Below are 13,027 nucleotides of genomic sequence, written 5' to 3'. Positions count from 1 at the left end.
GTCTCTCCATCCAGAGGGATCCCCTCCACCTCCCTTGTCATGCTCACCTACCAACCTGCCCTCTCATCCATTGCGGGCTGTGACACTGACTCACACAGTCTTCCTCACCCAATTTATGCCACCATTTGGAGGCTTTCAGCTTCCTCCTGGCAGGCCCACCACCACCACCGCAGACTCCTTGGCTCACTCTACTTCCCACTCTATGTCTTCTGCAGCCTGTTTTTGTGGCCAGACTTTGCTGCTGCTTCTGCCAGTACGGTTAATGCCAGTAATGTCCAGAAAGACATGGTGTGGGCCCAGGTTGCAGCAAAATTTGGTGCGTCATCTGGGCTTGGCCTATCCCTGCCTCCTCTCCTAGTATGGGGCCTGGTTCCCTCCAGCTGCACTTTGGCTCCCCTGGGCATGCGACTCAGTTTTCCAATTTGGTATGAGCTGATTCCTGGACCCTACCCATTTCCAAGGGGAGATGGGCACTGCAGGACCTGGATCTCTGATCTGTCTCTTCTGGTCATGCTCACAAGCCTATTCAGGAGGGCAGAGAGACTGCCTCTACAGAAGCCTAAGGGGCCTGGGCTCTAGTCCCCCGCTCTGCCATGAGTTTACTGGGTTCTATGTGTTACGGCTGCTAACCAAAAGGTCAGCAGTTCAAATCCACCAGGTGCTCCTTGGAAGCCCTATGGGGCAGTTCTACTCTGTCCCATAGGGTTGCTATGAGTTGGAATCAACTCGACAGCAATGGTAATGGGATGGCACAGTGGTTAAGAAATTGGCCACTAACAAAAAGGTAGGAAGTTTGAATCCACCAACCGCTCCATGGAAACCCTATGGGGCAGTTCAACTCTGTCCTATAGGGCAGCTATGAATTGGAATTGACCCAACAGCAATGGGATGGGTAAACCATATACTCTCTTTGTGCCATTTTTCTCTTCTATAAAACAGGGGTAAATAATTTCTAAACCTCTGATGAAGAGAAAATCAAATACTCTGGGGGGCTGTAGCTTTTAGAAATATAACTATCGTGCTGTTGTTAGGTGCCGTGGAGTAATTTTCACCTCATAGTGGCCCCATATGACAGAGTACAATTGCTCCATAGGGTTTTCTTGGCAGTAATCTTTACAGAGCAGATCACCTGGTCTTTCTCCTGAAGAGCCACTAGGTGGGTTCGAACTGCCAATATTTCAGTTAGTAGCCCAGGTGCTTAACTGTTGTGCCACCAAGGGGCTGTGGCTTTTCTGACTATGAGCTGCTTGGAGGGAGGGATTCCATTGATTTCTTTGAATACCCCAAGCCTGGCCCCATACAGGCCAGGCCAAGTTGGTGGATACCTGCAGAGTAGCGATGGCCAGGAGGCTTTTTGGAACAGCTGCTCCATCCCAGAAGCTTAGCAGCAATCCTTGGTGGTAGCTGGCTTTTATCCTCAGCCTTCTCATTGGGCTGAGCACAGTGGCCTGATGCTTCAGCGTGCACCATCATCACCTGAAGGCTTGTTAACACAGATTGCTGGGCCTCACCTCGATTGCTTCTTACTTACTAGGTCCAGGATGGGGCCTAAGAATTTGCATTTTAAACAAGTTTCCTGGTAATGCTGATGCTGCTGGTCTGGGAACAATACTTTGAAAACCACTAGGGGTTAAGGCTGTGGCATTGTGTGACCTCCATGTTGTAGGTTGGAAAATTGAGCCCAAGAGGTCCTTTCTCAGGGCCCACAACAACTCAGCAGCAGGCACTCCCTGCCTCTGGGGTCTGGAGGAGCCAGGAATGGCTGGTACCAATTACTCTGCCTTAGCCTACAGGTGGGCCCTGGTGGTGCAGTGGTTAAGTGATACAGCTGCTAACCAGAAGGTCGGCAGTTCATATCCACCACCTGGTCCTTGGAAACCCTATGGGGCAGTTGTACTTTGTCCTCTAGGGTCACTATGGGTCAGAATTGGCTCTACCACAAATTTTTTTTTTTTTTTTTTGGTTTAGTCTACAGGCACCAGTAGCGCAAGAGACCTCTTTAAAGCATTGAAAAGCAAAGATGTCACCTTGAAGACTAAGATGCGCCTGACCCAAGCCATGGTATTCTCAATGCATTATATGCATGTGAAAGCTGGACAATGTATACGGAAGACCGAAGAAGAGTTGATGCCTTTGAACTGTGGTGTTGGTAAAGAATATTGAATATACCATGGACTGCCAAAAGAATGAACAAATCTGTCTTGGAAGAAGTACAACCAGAATGCTCCTTAGAAGCAAGGATGGTGAGACTGCACCTTACGTACTTTGGACATGTTGTCAGGAGGGATCAGTCCCTGGAGAGGGACATCATGCTTGGCAGAGTACAGGGTCAGCGGAAAAGAGGAAGACCCTCAACGAGGTGGACTGACGCAGTGGCTCCAACAATGAGCTCAAGCATAACAACGATTGTAAGGATGGCTCAGGACTGGGCAATGTTTCCTTCTGTTGTGCATAAGGTCGCTGTGAGTCAGAATGGACTCGACGGCACCTAACAACAGCAGGCACCAGCCGTTGGCCGTGGGTAGGTGACGACTGCCACCCTCTGGCCAGCGGAGGTAAAGCACCAGACTGCTGGCTCCACAGCTGTGGCTAGCGTTATGGTCCGCAGGACTCAGGCCTGCCCAGGGACCCTGGCTGCAGAGTAGGAAGCCAGTTCCCGGAGGCCCGCTGGCTCAGCCTCCCTTGGCCAGACGAAGAAGAAGAGAAAGGTCTCTCCATGGGTTTGGATTTCAACCCAGACCCCACCTCTGGTCCCATAAGAGTGTTTCCCCTACTCTGTCAGCCACTCTTTCCTTCCCATGATCTCCTGTTCCCTGCCTTCCTCTCCCCTAAGACTGTGGAATTGGGGAATTAAAAAAAATAACCATCTCTCACTTTCGATTCTTGATCTGCAAATTGCTGACCAAGTGACCCTGGAGAAGTCACTTTACATGGCTCAGTCCACATGTTCACAGTAACATTTGGGGCTGCTCACTGAAAAGTTGGAGGCTGAAGTCTACCCACAGATGCCTCAGAAGAAAGGCCTGGTGGTCTACGTCCAAAAAAATCAGCCCCTGACAACCCTATGGAGCGCAGTTCGACTCTGACACACATGGGGTCGCCATGAGTTAGAATTGACTCACCGCCAGCTGGTTGGTAGCACCCCTAACCAAAACAAAAACGTGGAGGCATTAGGGTCTTCAGAGAGGGATTTGTGTACCCTAGATGGTGAGCAGGAGCATTCACTAAGTCTGGGAAGAAAATACTAGACCTCTGTTTATATTTACTTTTAAATCATCCTTTTGGAGTTCTATTTTTGTTTTACAATACACATAAATATATTAATATAGTATTACATATAAATGATTTTAAATAATAAATATATACATATGGGGTTGCATGTAAAAAATCCCTAACAGTAGGTATGTGGGATCACTGCTTTAGAGGTGGGGGCTCCTAAAATTTCTAGAAGGTTCCTTGTAAGGAAGTACACAGAGTAAATCATGGCTGGGTGGAGTCCGGGAGTCGGCCATTTCGGAGCTCCAAGTACACTTAGCTGTCAAACAGACCTTGGGACTTTCAGGGCCTTCCCTAAAGGTACGCTGTGTGTCTGTGGCTTCCCAGAATAACTATAGTAAAAGTAATAAGATCTGACGTTTATTGAGTGTTTACTATGTGCCAGGCACTGTTCTAAGCGCTTTACATAGGTTAACTCCTTTAATTCTCATACCAGCCCTAAAAGGAAGGTAGAATTACCATCCCCATTTGAGAAATGAGGCCCAGAGAGATTACATAATTTATCCAGAGCTAAAAAAAAAAAAACTTTTTTTTTTTTTTTTTTAGAACGTAGAGGGGCCAAGATTGAACCCAGGCATTCTGGCTCTAGAGACTGAGTTGTTTAGCCCCTATGGGCCCAACCTGAAAGCAAAAAGGGTCTGGAGGCCTGTCTGTGGGGCATGGAGGAGAGAAGAAGTGCCAGCCTATCCAAAAGGGAGGGAAAGTTGGGGGGCAGAGTGAGGGGCAGCAGCTAGAGCAGGAGGGGGCACCACATGGCACGCTGCAGCTTGCAGAAGGGGAGGAAGTAGGGAGGGTGCAAAGACGAAAGTGGGGTGCCAGCTGTGGAAGCCGGGGGAACATCTAATGTAACATCAGAAAGGTGGGGTGGGGTCCCTGACGTGAGCTTTGCCAGATGGTGCTTTGAGGAGGACCACACAGAGTCAAGATGGAGGACCTTGGAGCCCCACCAGGGAAGGAATGGCCCATGGAGTGTCCCCTCCCCCTGCCTGTGCTGAGCAGAGAGCAGGACTCTGCCTGCACACTACCCCATAGCCACTGCTTCATATGTTTTCTAGGAAGTCAACTGAGGCTTCCTGGAACTGGAGCAGAGGCAGTGCTCCTTCTGAGGAGGTGGTGAGCTCCCTGTCCCTGGAGGTATGTAGAGGGAGATAGGTGTAGGATAGGCCCGTAAGGCTTCTTGTATTTCTGAAATGCTCAGACCCATGGCTCTGAGTGAAGAGGAGGGGTCTAGGGGTGAATCTAGGAACATTGTTTCCTTGCATCACCCTGCCTTCCTCAGCCTCTCTCTGAGTCCAAACTGCCCTAGGCTGGTTGGGAAGGCCATGTTTTAGAAGCAGCTATATCCCTGCGGGGCTGCAACCTTCCAGGGTGGGCCTCCCAACCTTGCCTCACTGTGGTTTGCAGAACTTTTCAGGGCAGGCCACACCCCAAGTTGCTTCACCACCAGCTTGGACTTTTACTTTATTTTATTCTAAATTCTTTTCACCCTCTCCTGACCTGCAAGGCCATAACTCGTATTATAGGTATTTAAATGGCATGCAGTTACATTCGGCAAGTCTTTCCAGATTTGCTCCACAATAGAGGTTTGGAGGGTCTGTGAAAATACTTCCATCTTCATTTTCCTTAACCTCTAACTGAAACGTAATATTTTATTTAATTACGAATGTAGGCAATAGACCCCAGATGTATTAGCAGTTTCTATGGTTTTGTTGGGGGCGCCCTGGTGGAACAGTGGTTAAGTACTAGGTTGCTAACCGAAAGGTCAGCGGTTCGAACCCACCAGCAGCCCCGAGAGAGAAAGATGTGGCAGTCTGCTCCCATAAAGATTTATAGCCTTGGAAACCCTATGGAGCAGTTCTACTCTGGCTATGAGTCAGAATCGCCTAGATGGCAATGGGTTTGGGTGGCTTTGTCACCAACAGATGTCACAGATGTTTTCATATCACATTACAGTTATTGCAGATAATTCAAAATAGTGTTTACACTAATCACTACTTTGAAATTCATGGAAGTTATTAGACCTGCTGCATGAATAAAGAAGCACATGTATTGCTATTTGACAAATATTTTGATAACCGTATTTTGATATAGTGATCCTTGAGGGTCACTATGAGTCGGCATCGACTTGATGGCACTGGTTTTGGTTTTGGTTTTTTGGTATTTTGATATACAGTAATTGGTTTTCTTTGTAATCCTGTGTGTTTTGTTTTTATACACTTAAAAGTATTACAAGGTGAAATCCATAGGTTTCATCAGATGCACAAAAAGACCAAGTATCCCATTCACAGTCCCAATGCTAAGGCCATGCCAAGGACCCCGTGTGTCTGGTGCTCTGGGGCACGGGGGTGAAAGCAGATACTCAATACATCCTTTTCAATGAGTAATGTGGAGCTACTGTCATAATTAGGGAATTATACAGCTAAAGTTTTTGTTGTTAGCTGCCTATGCCATCCACATGATGAGTCGAGGACCAGACCATTATGATCCATAGGGTTTTTACTGGCTGATTTTCAGAAGTAGATTGCCAGGCCTTTCTTCCTACTCTGTTTTAGCCTAGATGTTCCACTGAAATCTGTTCAGCATTATAGCAACACACAAGCCACCAATGACAATACACTCGACTACTAACAGAAAGGTTGGTGTCTGAATCCACCCAGCGGCACCGTGGAGGAAAGCTCAGGTGATCTGCTTCCGTGAGATTCCAACCACCGGAAACCACGTGGAGCACAGGTGTACTCTGAAACTCGTGGGGTTGCCGTGAGCTGGAATAGACTTAACAGCAGTGAGGTTTTTTTTTTTTTAATTAAATTTTTATCCAAAACAACTGTGATGGCTGACAAAAAGAGCCTAAAACAATTTGCTTTAATTGAAAATTAATAGTAGCTGATTTGGAAGGGAGCAAACAGAAGGTCAGAAGCCCTGGTATTCTGATAAAAAGTAAACCAAAAAACATAAAAATGATCAGAGTGCTTTTACCACAGTCTGGTGGTGGAATATTTAGTTACATGCAGAAAAAGAAAAAACCTACCTTATTAGTTCCCTGTAGAGCCCGGTGGCAAAGTGGCTAAGAGCTGGGCTATTAACCAAAAGGTCAGCAGTTTGAATCCACCAGCTGCTCCCTGGAAAAACCTACGGGGCAGTCCTACTCTGTCCTATAGGGTTGCTGTGAGTTGGAATCAACTCAGCAGCAACGGGTTTATTAGTTTCCTGTTGCTGCTGAAAGAAATTGCTACAAACTGAGAGGCTTAAACAATAAAAATGTATTATTTTACAGTTCTGTAGGTCAGAAATATGACATGGATTATATGGTATTGTCGAATATGACAATGACTTTATCACAATGGTCTAAAATCAAGGTGTTGCAGGGCTGTGTTTCTTTCTGGAAATTCTAAGGGAGAATCAGGTTCCTTGCTGAAATAATCTCCCTATCCTAAGGTCAGCTCAGTAGCAAACTTGATTTCACCTTTACTTTAACTCCCGTTTGCCATATAACCTAACATACTCACAAATTCCAGGGATTTTGGACGTGTGCATCTTTGAGGGGAAAGGGTCATTATTCTGCCTACCACATTCATATAACCATATCCTACAAATTAAAATTCACTTAGTTACATAGCTGTGTACATTTCCGATAGTCAAAATCTCACCATTCTTAAAGCGGAAGTCTTCAAAAACACTTTTTTATATTCAAAAGCTAAGAGTTAAGCTAAAGATGGCCCAATTTCCACGGCTTGGGGGAGTTTACATAATGACCAGTTCATTTCCAAAACCCCAAGAAGCCCACAAACTTCACCAAAAACAAAACAAAGGGGCATGTTGACCAACACGGAGGCAGTGAACCACTCCTCATTTCATTGCTAAAAGCCGTTGTTTTTGGAAACCGACGTGAAGGGGTCTTTCTGCACTTCAGGACCCTGGCCCCTAGCAATGGCCAGGTCAGTGTTTCTGCATTTGCTTCTGTGGAACGTGCCTGAATGTCGGCGTCCATGTAGGCCAATGAAGGAAAAACTGCCTCCAGTTTGAAGATGAGCTCCCTGGTCTCAGGGTATAACTCGTACATTTTTTCTTACCTTCAGTGGCAAGGGCGCTCTGGTTAAATACACCCATAATGGTTACAGGGTGTCTTGATGTTTGGGAGACACCACATAAAGATTTTGACAAGTCAAGATAAGTCTTGAAGCCTGTTTGCATTGACCCAAACTTCCTGTACCAGTGGCATACACGGGGTCCTCTGGGGCCAGATGTGGTTTCCGTGGACAGAGCTGTCTCTGAAGGAATTCCGGAGGACCAGAGACTGGGCTCTTGTGAGTGTATTCAGCAAATTTCTGAGACAAAAAGCCTCCAAAGATAACCTTTATTTAGTTGTATGTGTTCGGAGTCCCCTGGGTGGTGTAAAGAGTTAATGAGCTTGCTAATCAAAACGTTGGAGGTTCAAGTCTCCCCAGTGCACCTCAGAAGAAAGGCCTGGTGATCTACTTCCAAAAAATCAGCCACTGAAAACCCTGTGGAGCACAGTTTACTCTGACACACATGGGATTGGAATTGGCTTGATAGCAACTGGTTTGTTTTTGTTCTAGTGGTCTAACAGTTTTCTGATCTTCATCATAGAACTGGAGGTGGTTCTACTAGACTGGACCCTGTAAAGCTCTGACAGAAAAACATCTGAGAGGACACAGATGCTTCAGAGGCTGGTGTTCACTGCGACCGTATTTTACTATCATCACCTTCTATTATAACGCTTTTGCACTTCGAAACCAGTTTTAGTCAGGAGAGACTGTAATCTCTCCTGTGACTAGACGCAATTTAATTCTTTAAATAATTCTCTAAATGCCTTCCCCAGGCATTCCACTCCCCAAAATATCTCTTCCCTCTTGACCACTGAGAGGCTGGGACACTGACCAGAGGGCAGGAGGGGTCCGGTCACACTCCCGAGGATGGGACCCAGGTCTACCCCCAACTCATTGTTGAAAAATGCTTGTCACGACCTACTAAAGTGATCTCTTTCCCACTAATTGGTCGTGACTTACAGCTTAAAACAAACCCATTGTCATCCCGTGGATTCCGACTCCTAGCGACCCTGTAGGGCAGAGTAGAGCTGCCCCACAGGGTTTCCAAAGCTGTAAATCTTTACACAACCAGGCTGCCACATCTTTCTCCCACGGAGCGGGTGGTGGCTGTCGGGTTCGAACCTCCGACCTTTCGGTTAGCAGCTGAGTACTTAACCACTGCGCCACCAGCGCTCCCTTGAAAAGTAAAGCTGTATTTCATTGAAAAAAGACTTTTTTAAAGCAATAGAACCCTAGAAGTCATCCAGTTTAGCCCTATGCCAGAGTACAAACGGAGAAACTAAAATCCAAACGCCTAACTCTATGGTCGGTGGGACCTAGAACCTGGCGCTAAAGGGAGCCTGTTCCCAGCGGCCACGCCTCAGGGAAGTGGGCGTGAACGGGGCGTGGCCTACCAGCCCTGTCCCCGCCCGCTCACCTCGGCACCGCCCCGCGCGCGGCGTTACCACAGCAGAGGGCGCTGCGGCGAAAAACCGGAGCCCGGGGGCGGGGCCTGGCGAGATGCCCCGCCCCTTCCTTAGCTCATCGCTAAGCGTCGCGGTCGCGCTGAGTCCGGCATCGGAAGTGCAGCGGGGCAGAGCGGCGGTGAGTTGGTCCTGGTGGCAATTGGGGTCGGCCGTCGTTGGGGCCGCTGACGGCCTGATCTGGCGGGCGGGTGAGCGAGGGTGGGCCCGAGGCCGCCTGTCGGCAGGTTTGTTCAGGATGCTCCAGGCCGCGGTGCCTGAGGGTGGCTTCTGTGACCCCATTTACACTGGCTGCCCATCGGTGTGCGGAGCCCGATGCGAGAGGGAAGGCCCGTAGGTAGCCGCCTCTTGCATCCTGAGAATGCTCTGTGTAGCCCCGAGATTAAGGCTGGTTCTTTCATGGGGAAGGCCTCGGGTTCCGTAGATGCAAGGACTTTCTTAACCGAAGTTTTTCGTGGGTCACACTGTTTCTTAGGTAGCGAGCTCCCCATCACTGGACAGGTAGATGCAGAGGGTAGGTTCTCTTTACTTCAGGTACCGTGTAGTACTGTGGGTAATTGACCTGCCTGAGTACTTTAATCAAGGCTTATGTAGTATTGGAAACGCTGAGGAACGAGCAATGAATTGTGGCTGGAAATTTAGGGGTAAGATCCCTAAAGAGAGAAGGTGGCAAAGCAGGGCTCTGGGGTCTTTAGGTCTGAAATTACTTGTCATAAGACACTGGAGTAGAAGGTGATGTAGCTCGGTAGCGCTAGTATCCATCTTCTAATGTCAGACTAACTTTAGGGGGAGTTTTCTTAACTTCTCTGCTTCGGCTTCCTTGCCAGGAAAGTAGAGATGATAATAAGAATAGCTTACTCTGTCCTGTAGGGTCGCTATGAGTCGGAATTGACTCGACTGCACTGGGTTTACTAAGTGGGGTTAGGATTCAGTGAGCTAGTTCATGTGTGGTACTTGAAACACGACCTGACACACAGTACATGCTCAATGTGAACGCTACTGATAGAACCATACCCTTGTTTTGAGGAGACTGGCCTTTTGGAAGCTGTTTTCTCTGTTGCTAAATGTGAGGCCAGATTAGCAGGACTGTGCATCACAGAGCAGAGGACTGATGCTCGGATTGAATGCCCTTCACTTCAGTAGAATGACTTGAACTCCTTCCTGTCTTTCCTATTCTAGGCATGACCCCATTCTTGGGTCACAGATGAATAAAACACTAACAACCTGATTGAGAGCTTCATCCAAACAAACAGAAAAACCCCAAACCCATTGCCATTAAGTCGATTCCGACTCATAGTGACCCCACAGGACAGAGTAGAACTGCTCCATAGAATTTCTGAGGTACACCTGGTGGATTCGAACTGGCTACCTTTTGGTTAGCAGCCATAGTACCTAACCCTATGCCACCAGGGTTTCCAAGATCTTCGTAGGCGAGGATTATTTAGAAATAGGTTTTTTTTTCCCCTTTATTCTTGGAAGAGCTTTACAAGAACCTTTTTGGGTTTGCAAATTTAAAGCAAGTAACCTGAACCTAGGCGCCTTAGCTGTAAAATAAAAAAAAAAAAAAGTGACCCTACAGCACAGAGTAGAACTGTCCCATAGGGTTTCCACGGAGTGGCTGGTGGATTCGGACTGCCGACCTTTTGGTTAGCAGCTGAGCTCTTAACCACTGTGCCACCAGGGCTCCGCCTTAGCTATATGGTCTCCAGATTTGTTCATGGGATAGAATTGAGGGGGCCATGAACTTGGATGAGAAAAAAAATTACACCTTCACGTTTTCTAACCTCTAACTGAAATTTAGCATTTCCTTCAGTTACGAATGAGGAAACCCAGGTGGCATAATGGTTAAGTGCTACTGCTGCCAACCAAAAGGTCTGCACTTCGAATCCACCAGGCGCTCCTTGGAAACTCTGTGGGGGCAGTTCTGTTCTGTCCTATAGGGTCGCTATGAGTCAGAATAGACTCGACAACAATGGGTTTTTGGGTTTTGGTTCAGTTATGAATGTAGACAACAAACCCCAGTATTAGCAGTGTGACTTTGTCCCAGTAGAAATCACAGATATTTTCATACCTTTAAATACATTTAAGCTCTTCACAGCTTTGAAATTATGGTAGTTAGATTAGAATTGCTAGATCTTGTTACCTAATGTGTTAATAAAGAAGGACATATGTTACTCTATCACAGATTTGGTTTTTGCATTTTGGTAAAATTTTATTTCAATGTTCTTGGTTTTCTTTGTAATCATATGTGTTTAAAAACATTCCGATAAGGGGTTATAGGCTTTACAAGGCTGCTACAGGAGTCCATGGCACACACACAAGAATATTAAGAACACTTGTTATAGCCTGGAGCCCTGGTGGTGCAGTGGTTAAGAGCTTGGCTGCTAACCAAAAGGTTAGCAGTTCGAATTCACCAGCCGCTTCTTGGAAACCTTATGGGGGAGTTCTACACTGTACTATAGGATACCTATGACTCGAAATCAACTGAACAGCAACAGGTTTGGGTTTTTGTTTTGTTTTGTTGTAGCCTGAGAAATGAAGTCTGTTCTTAAAGTAAGTTGGGTCTTTGTTTAACTGAATTAAGTCCTTAAAGACTTTGATGCCTTTTGTGAGAGAGATGTCTCCCTCTAGCTCTTTTCCTTGTTTACATGCCTACTAGTTTCTCTAGGCAATTTTGGTTGAGATTCCTGCATAGATTGTAAGAGCTTTGCTATCTTTGGACTCCTCTGTATTTGCTTGTTGGGTTTTTAATAAATATTTAAAATTAAAAGGACCTGTGTTTTTGTCTCTCTGAAGGGTAATAAGGGACAGAGACTGGTCCCTCTGTGTAGTCAGACTCGGGGAGAAGAAACCAGGGGATGGGGGAGGTTTGTAAGTTGAGTCCCTGTGCTCAGCGGGAGCAAGAAGACTTCACCTACCTGTAGGGCTTGTGAAGGAAGTCCCTTTGACTGAGCCATAGAAAGGTGTCGGAGCAACTCCATAACCAAGGGTTACCTTATCTTCTCAGTCAAGGGGAACCTCCTGTAGCTGCCTGCGCCCTGATGATACCGCCTTACTGAAATGCTGGTATTGTTTCCACAGAGCTGTCTGGCCTTTAGCCCTTCATCCTTCGTTGAAGGAAATGACCAATCAGGTAAGGCCTGTGGCAAGGGGAAGCACATCAGTTGGTCTCCTCTTTGGCAAGTTTGAGCCCACTAGGTTGTCTGCATTTATAGTCAGGAATCTGAGATCTGATTCTTTCTCTGCTCCTAAAATGCCAAGTGACCCTGGGCACCTTACCACCACAGGGTTAGGTGGCGCTAGTAAAATGCACAATACTTATATGATTATTATAAGGAGCCCTGGTGGCACAGTGGTTAAAAGCATGACTGCTAACCAAAAGGTCAGCTGTTCGACCCCACCATCCATCCTGTGGGAGAAAGATGTGGCAGTCTCCTTCCATAAAGATTTACAGCCTTGGAAACTCTGTGGGGCAGTTCTACCCTGTCCTATAGGGTTGTTATGAGTCGGAAATGACTCAACAGCAATGGTTTGGTTTTGGTTTGGGGGCGGCAGTAGGGGTAAGGGAGGGAGTATATTAGTTTCTTTAGACACTAAATTTTTTCTAGCATGAATCTACAGATCTTGCCTGAGCAGGAATCAAGGAGCTTTCAGGGCGACAGCAGGGGAAGTAGCTGACACTGTAGTGACTAAATCTACTGTGGGGGGTGAATTGGATGGCTGGGGGTGCTTTAGGGAGAGGATGGAGGATACCTGAACTTTGACCACTGGTTTAATGTGGCTTCTGTTCTTTTTTAGTACAGTATTCTCTTCAAACAAGAGCAAGGTAAGCAGCCTGTTTGTTGAAGCAGTTTCATCTGTGAAAAACTGTTGTCCCTGGTTTCTTTAAGATCTTTCGTCATGCTGACCAGAAATGCAAATACAATTCCTAAGTATATTCACCTTGCAGAAGGATTGATAGAGGCAGCCAACAACAAATACACTTAAAAACAAACAACAATAACAAAAATTGAACAACTAACTAAAAGGAAGAAACCAAACCCAGTGCCGTCGAGTCAATTCCGACTCATAGCAACCCTACAGGACAGAATAGAACTGCCCCATAGAGTTTCCAAGGAGCGCCTGGTGGATTTGAACTGCTGACCCTTTGGTTAGCAGCCGTAGCACTTAACCACGACGCCACCATGGTTTCCAAAAGGAATAAAGCAGGAGTCAAATGAT

At 46.7% G+C, this 13,027-nt stretch overlaps 1 protein-coding gene across 2 annotated transcripts in view; it reads left to right on the top strand.

Annotated features, from left to right (window-relative positions):
• The first annotated feature begins 8,868 nt into the window (after positions 1 to 8,868).
• Positions 8,869 to 13,027, top strand: part of SKIC8 (SKI8 subunit of superkiller complex) — a 31,118-nt gene continuing 26,959 nt past the window's right edge. Inside the window, exons 1-3 of one of the 2 annotated variants that reach the window (XM_003413841.4) lie at positions 8,869 to 8,927; positions 11,888 to 11,939; positions 12,605 to 12,632. In XM_003413841.4, coding sequence (XP_003413889.1) covers positions 11,928 to 11,939; positions 12,605 to 12,632 — 40 coding nt within the window. In that variant the 5' untranslated portion in view covers positions 8,869 to 8,927; positions 11,888 to 11,927. Of the gene's footprint in view, positions 8,928 to 11,813; positions 11,940 to 12,604; positions 12,633 to 13,027 lie in introns of both variants that reach the window. The other variant, XM_023552960.2, reaches the window with a different exon arrangement.

The sequence above is a fragment of the Loxodonta africana genome, chromosome 13 (assembly GCF_030014295.1).
Source record: "Loxodonta africana isolate mLoxAfr1 chromosome 13, mLoxAfr1.hap2, whole genome shotgun sequence".
Lineage (NCBI taxonomy): Eukaryota > Metazoa > Chordata > Mammalia > Proboscidea > Elephantidae > Loxodonta > Loxodonta africana.
This window is presented reverse-complemented; position numbering and strand designations above follow the sequence as displayed.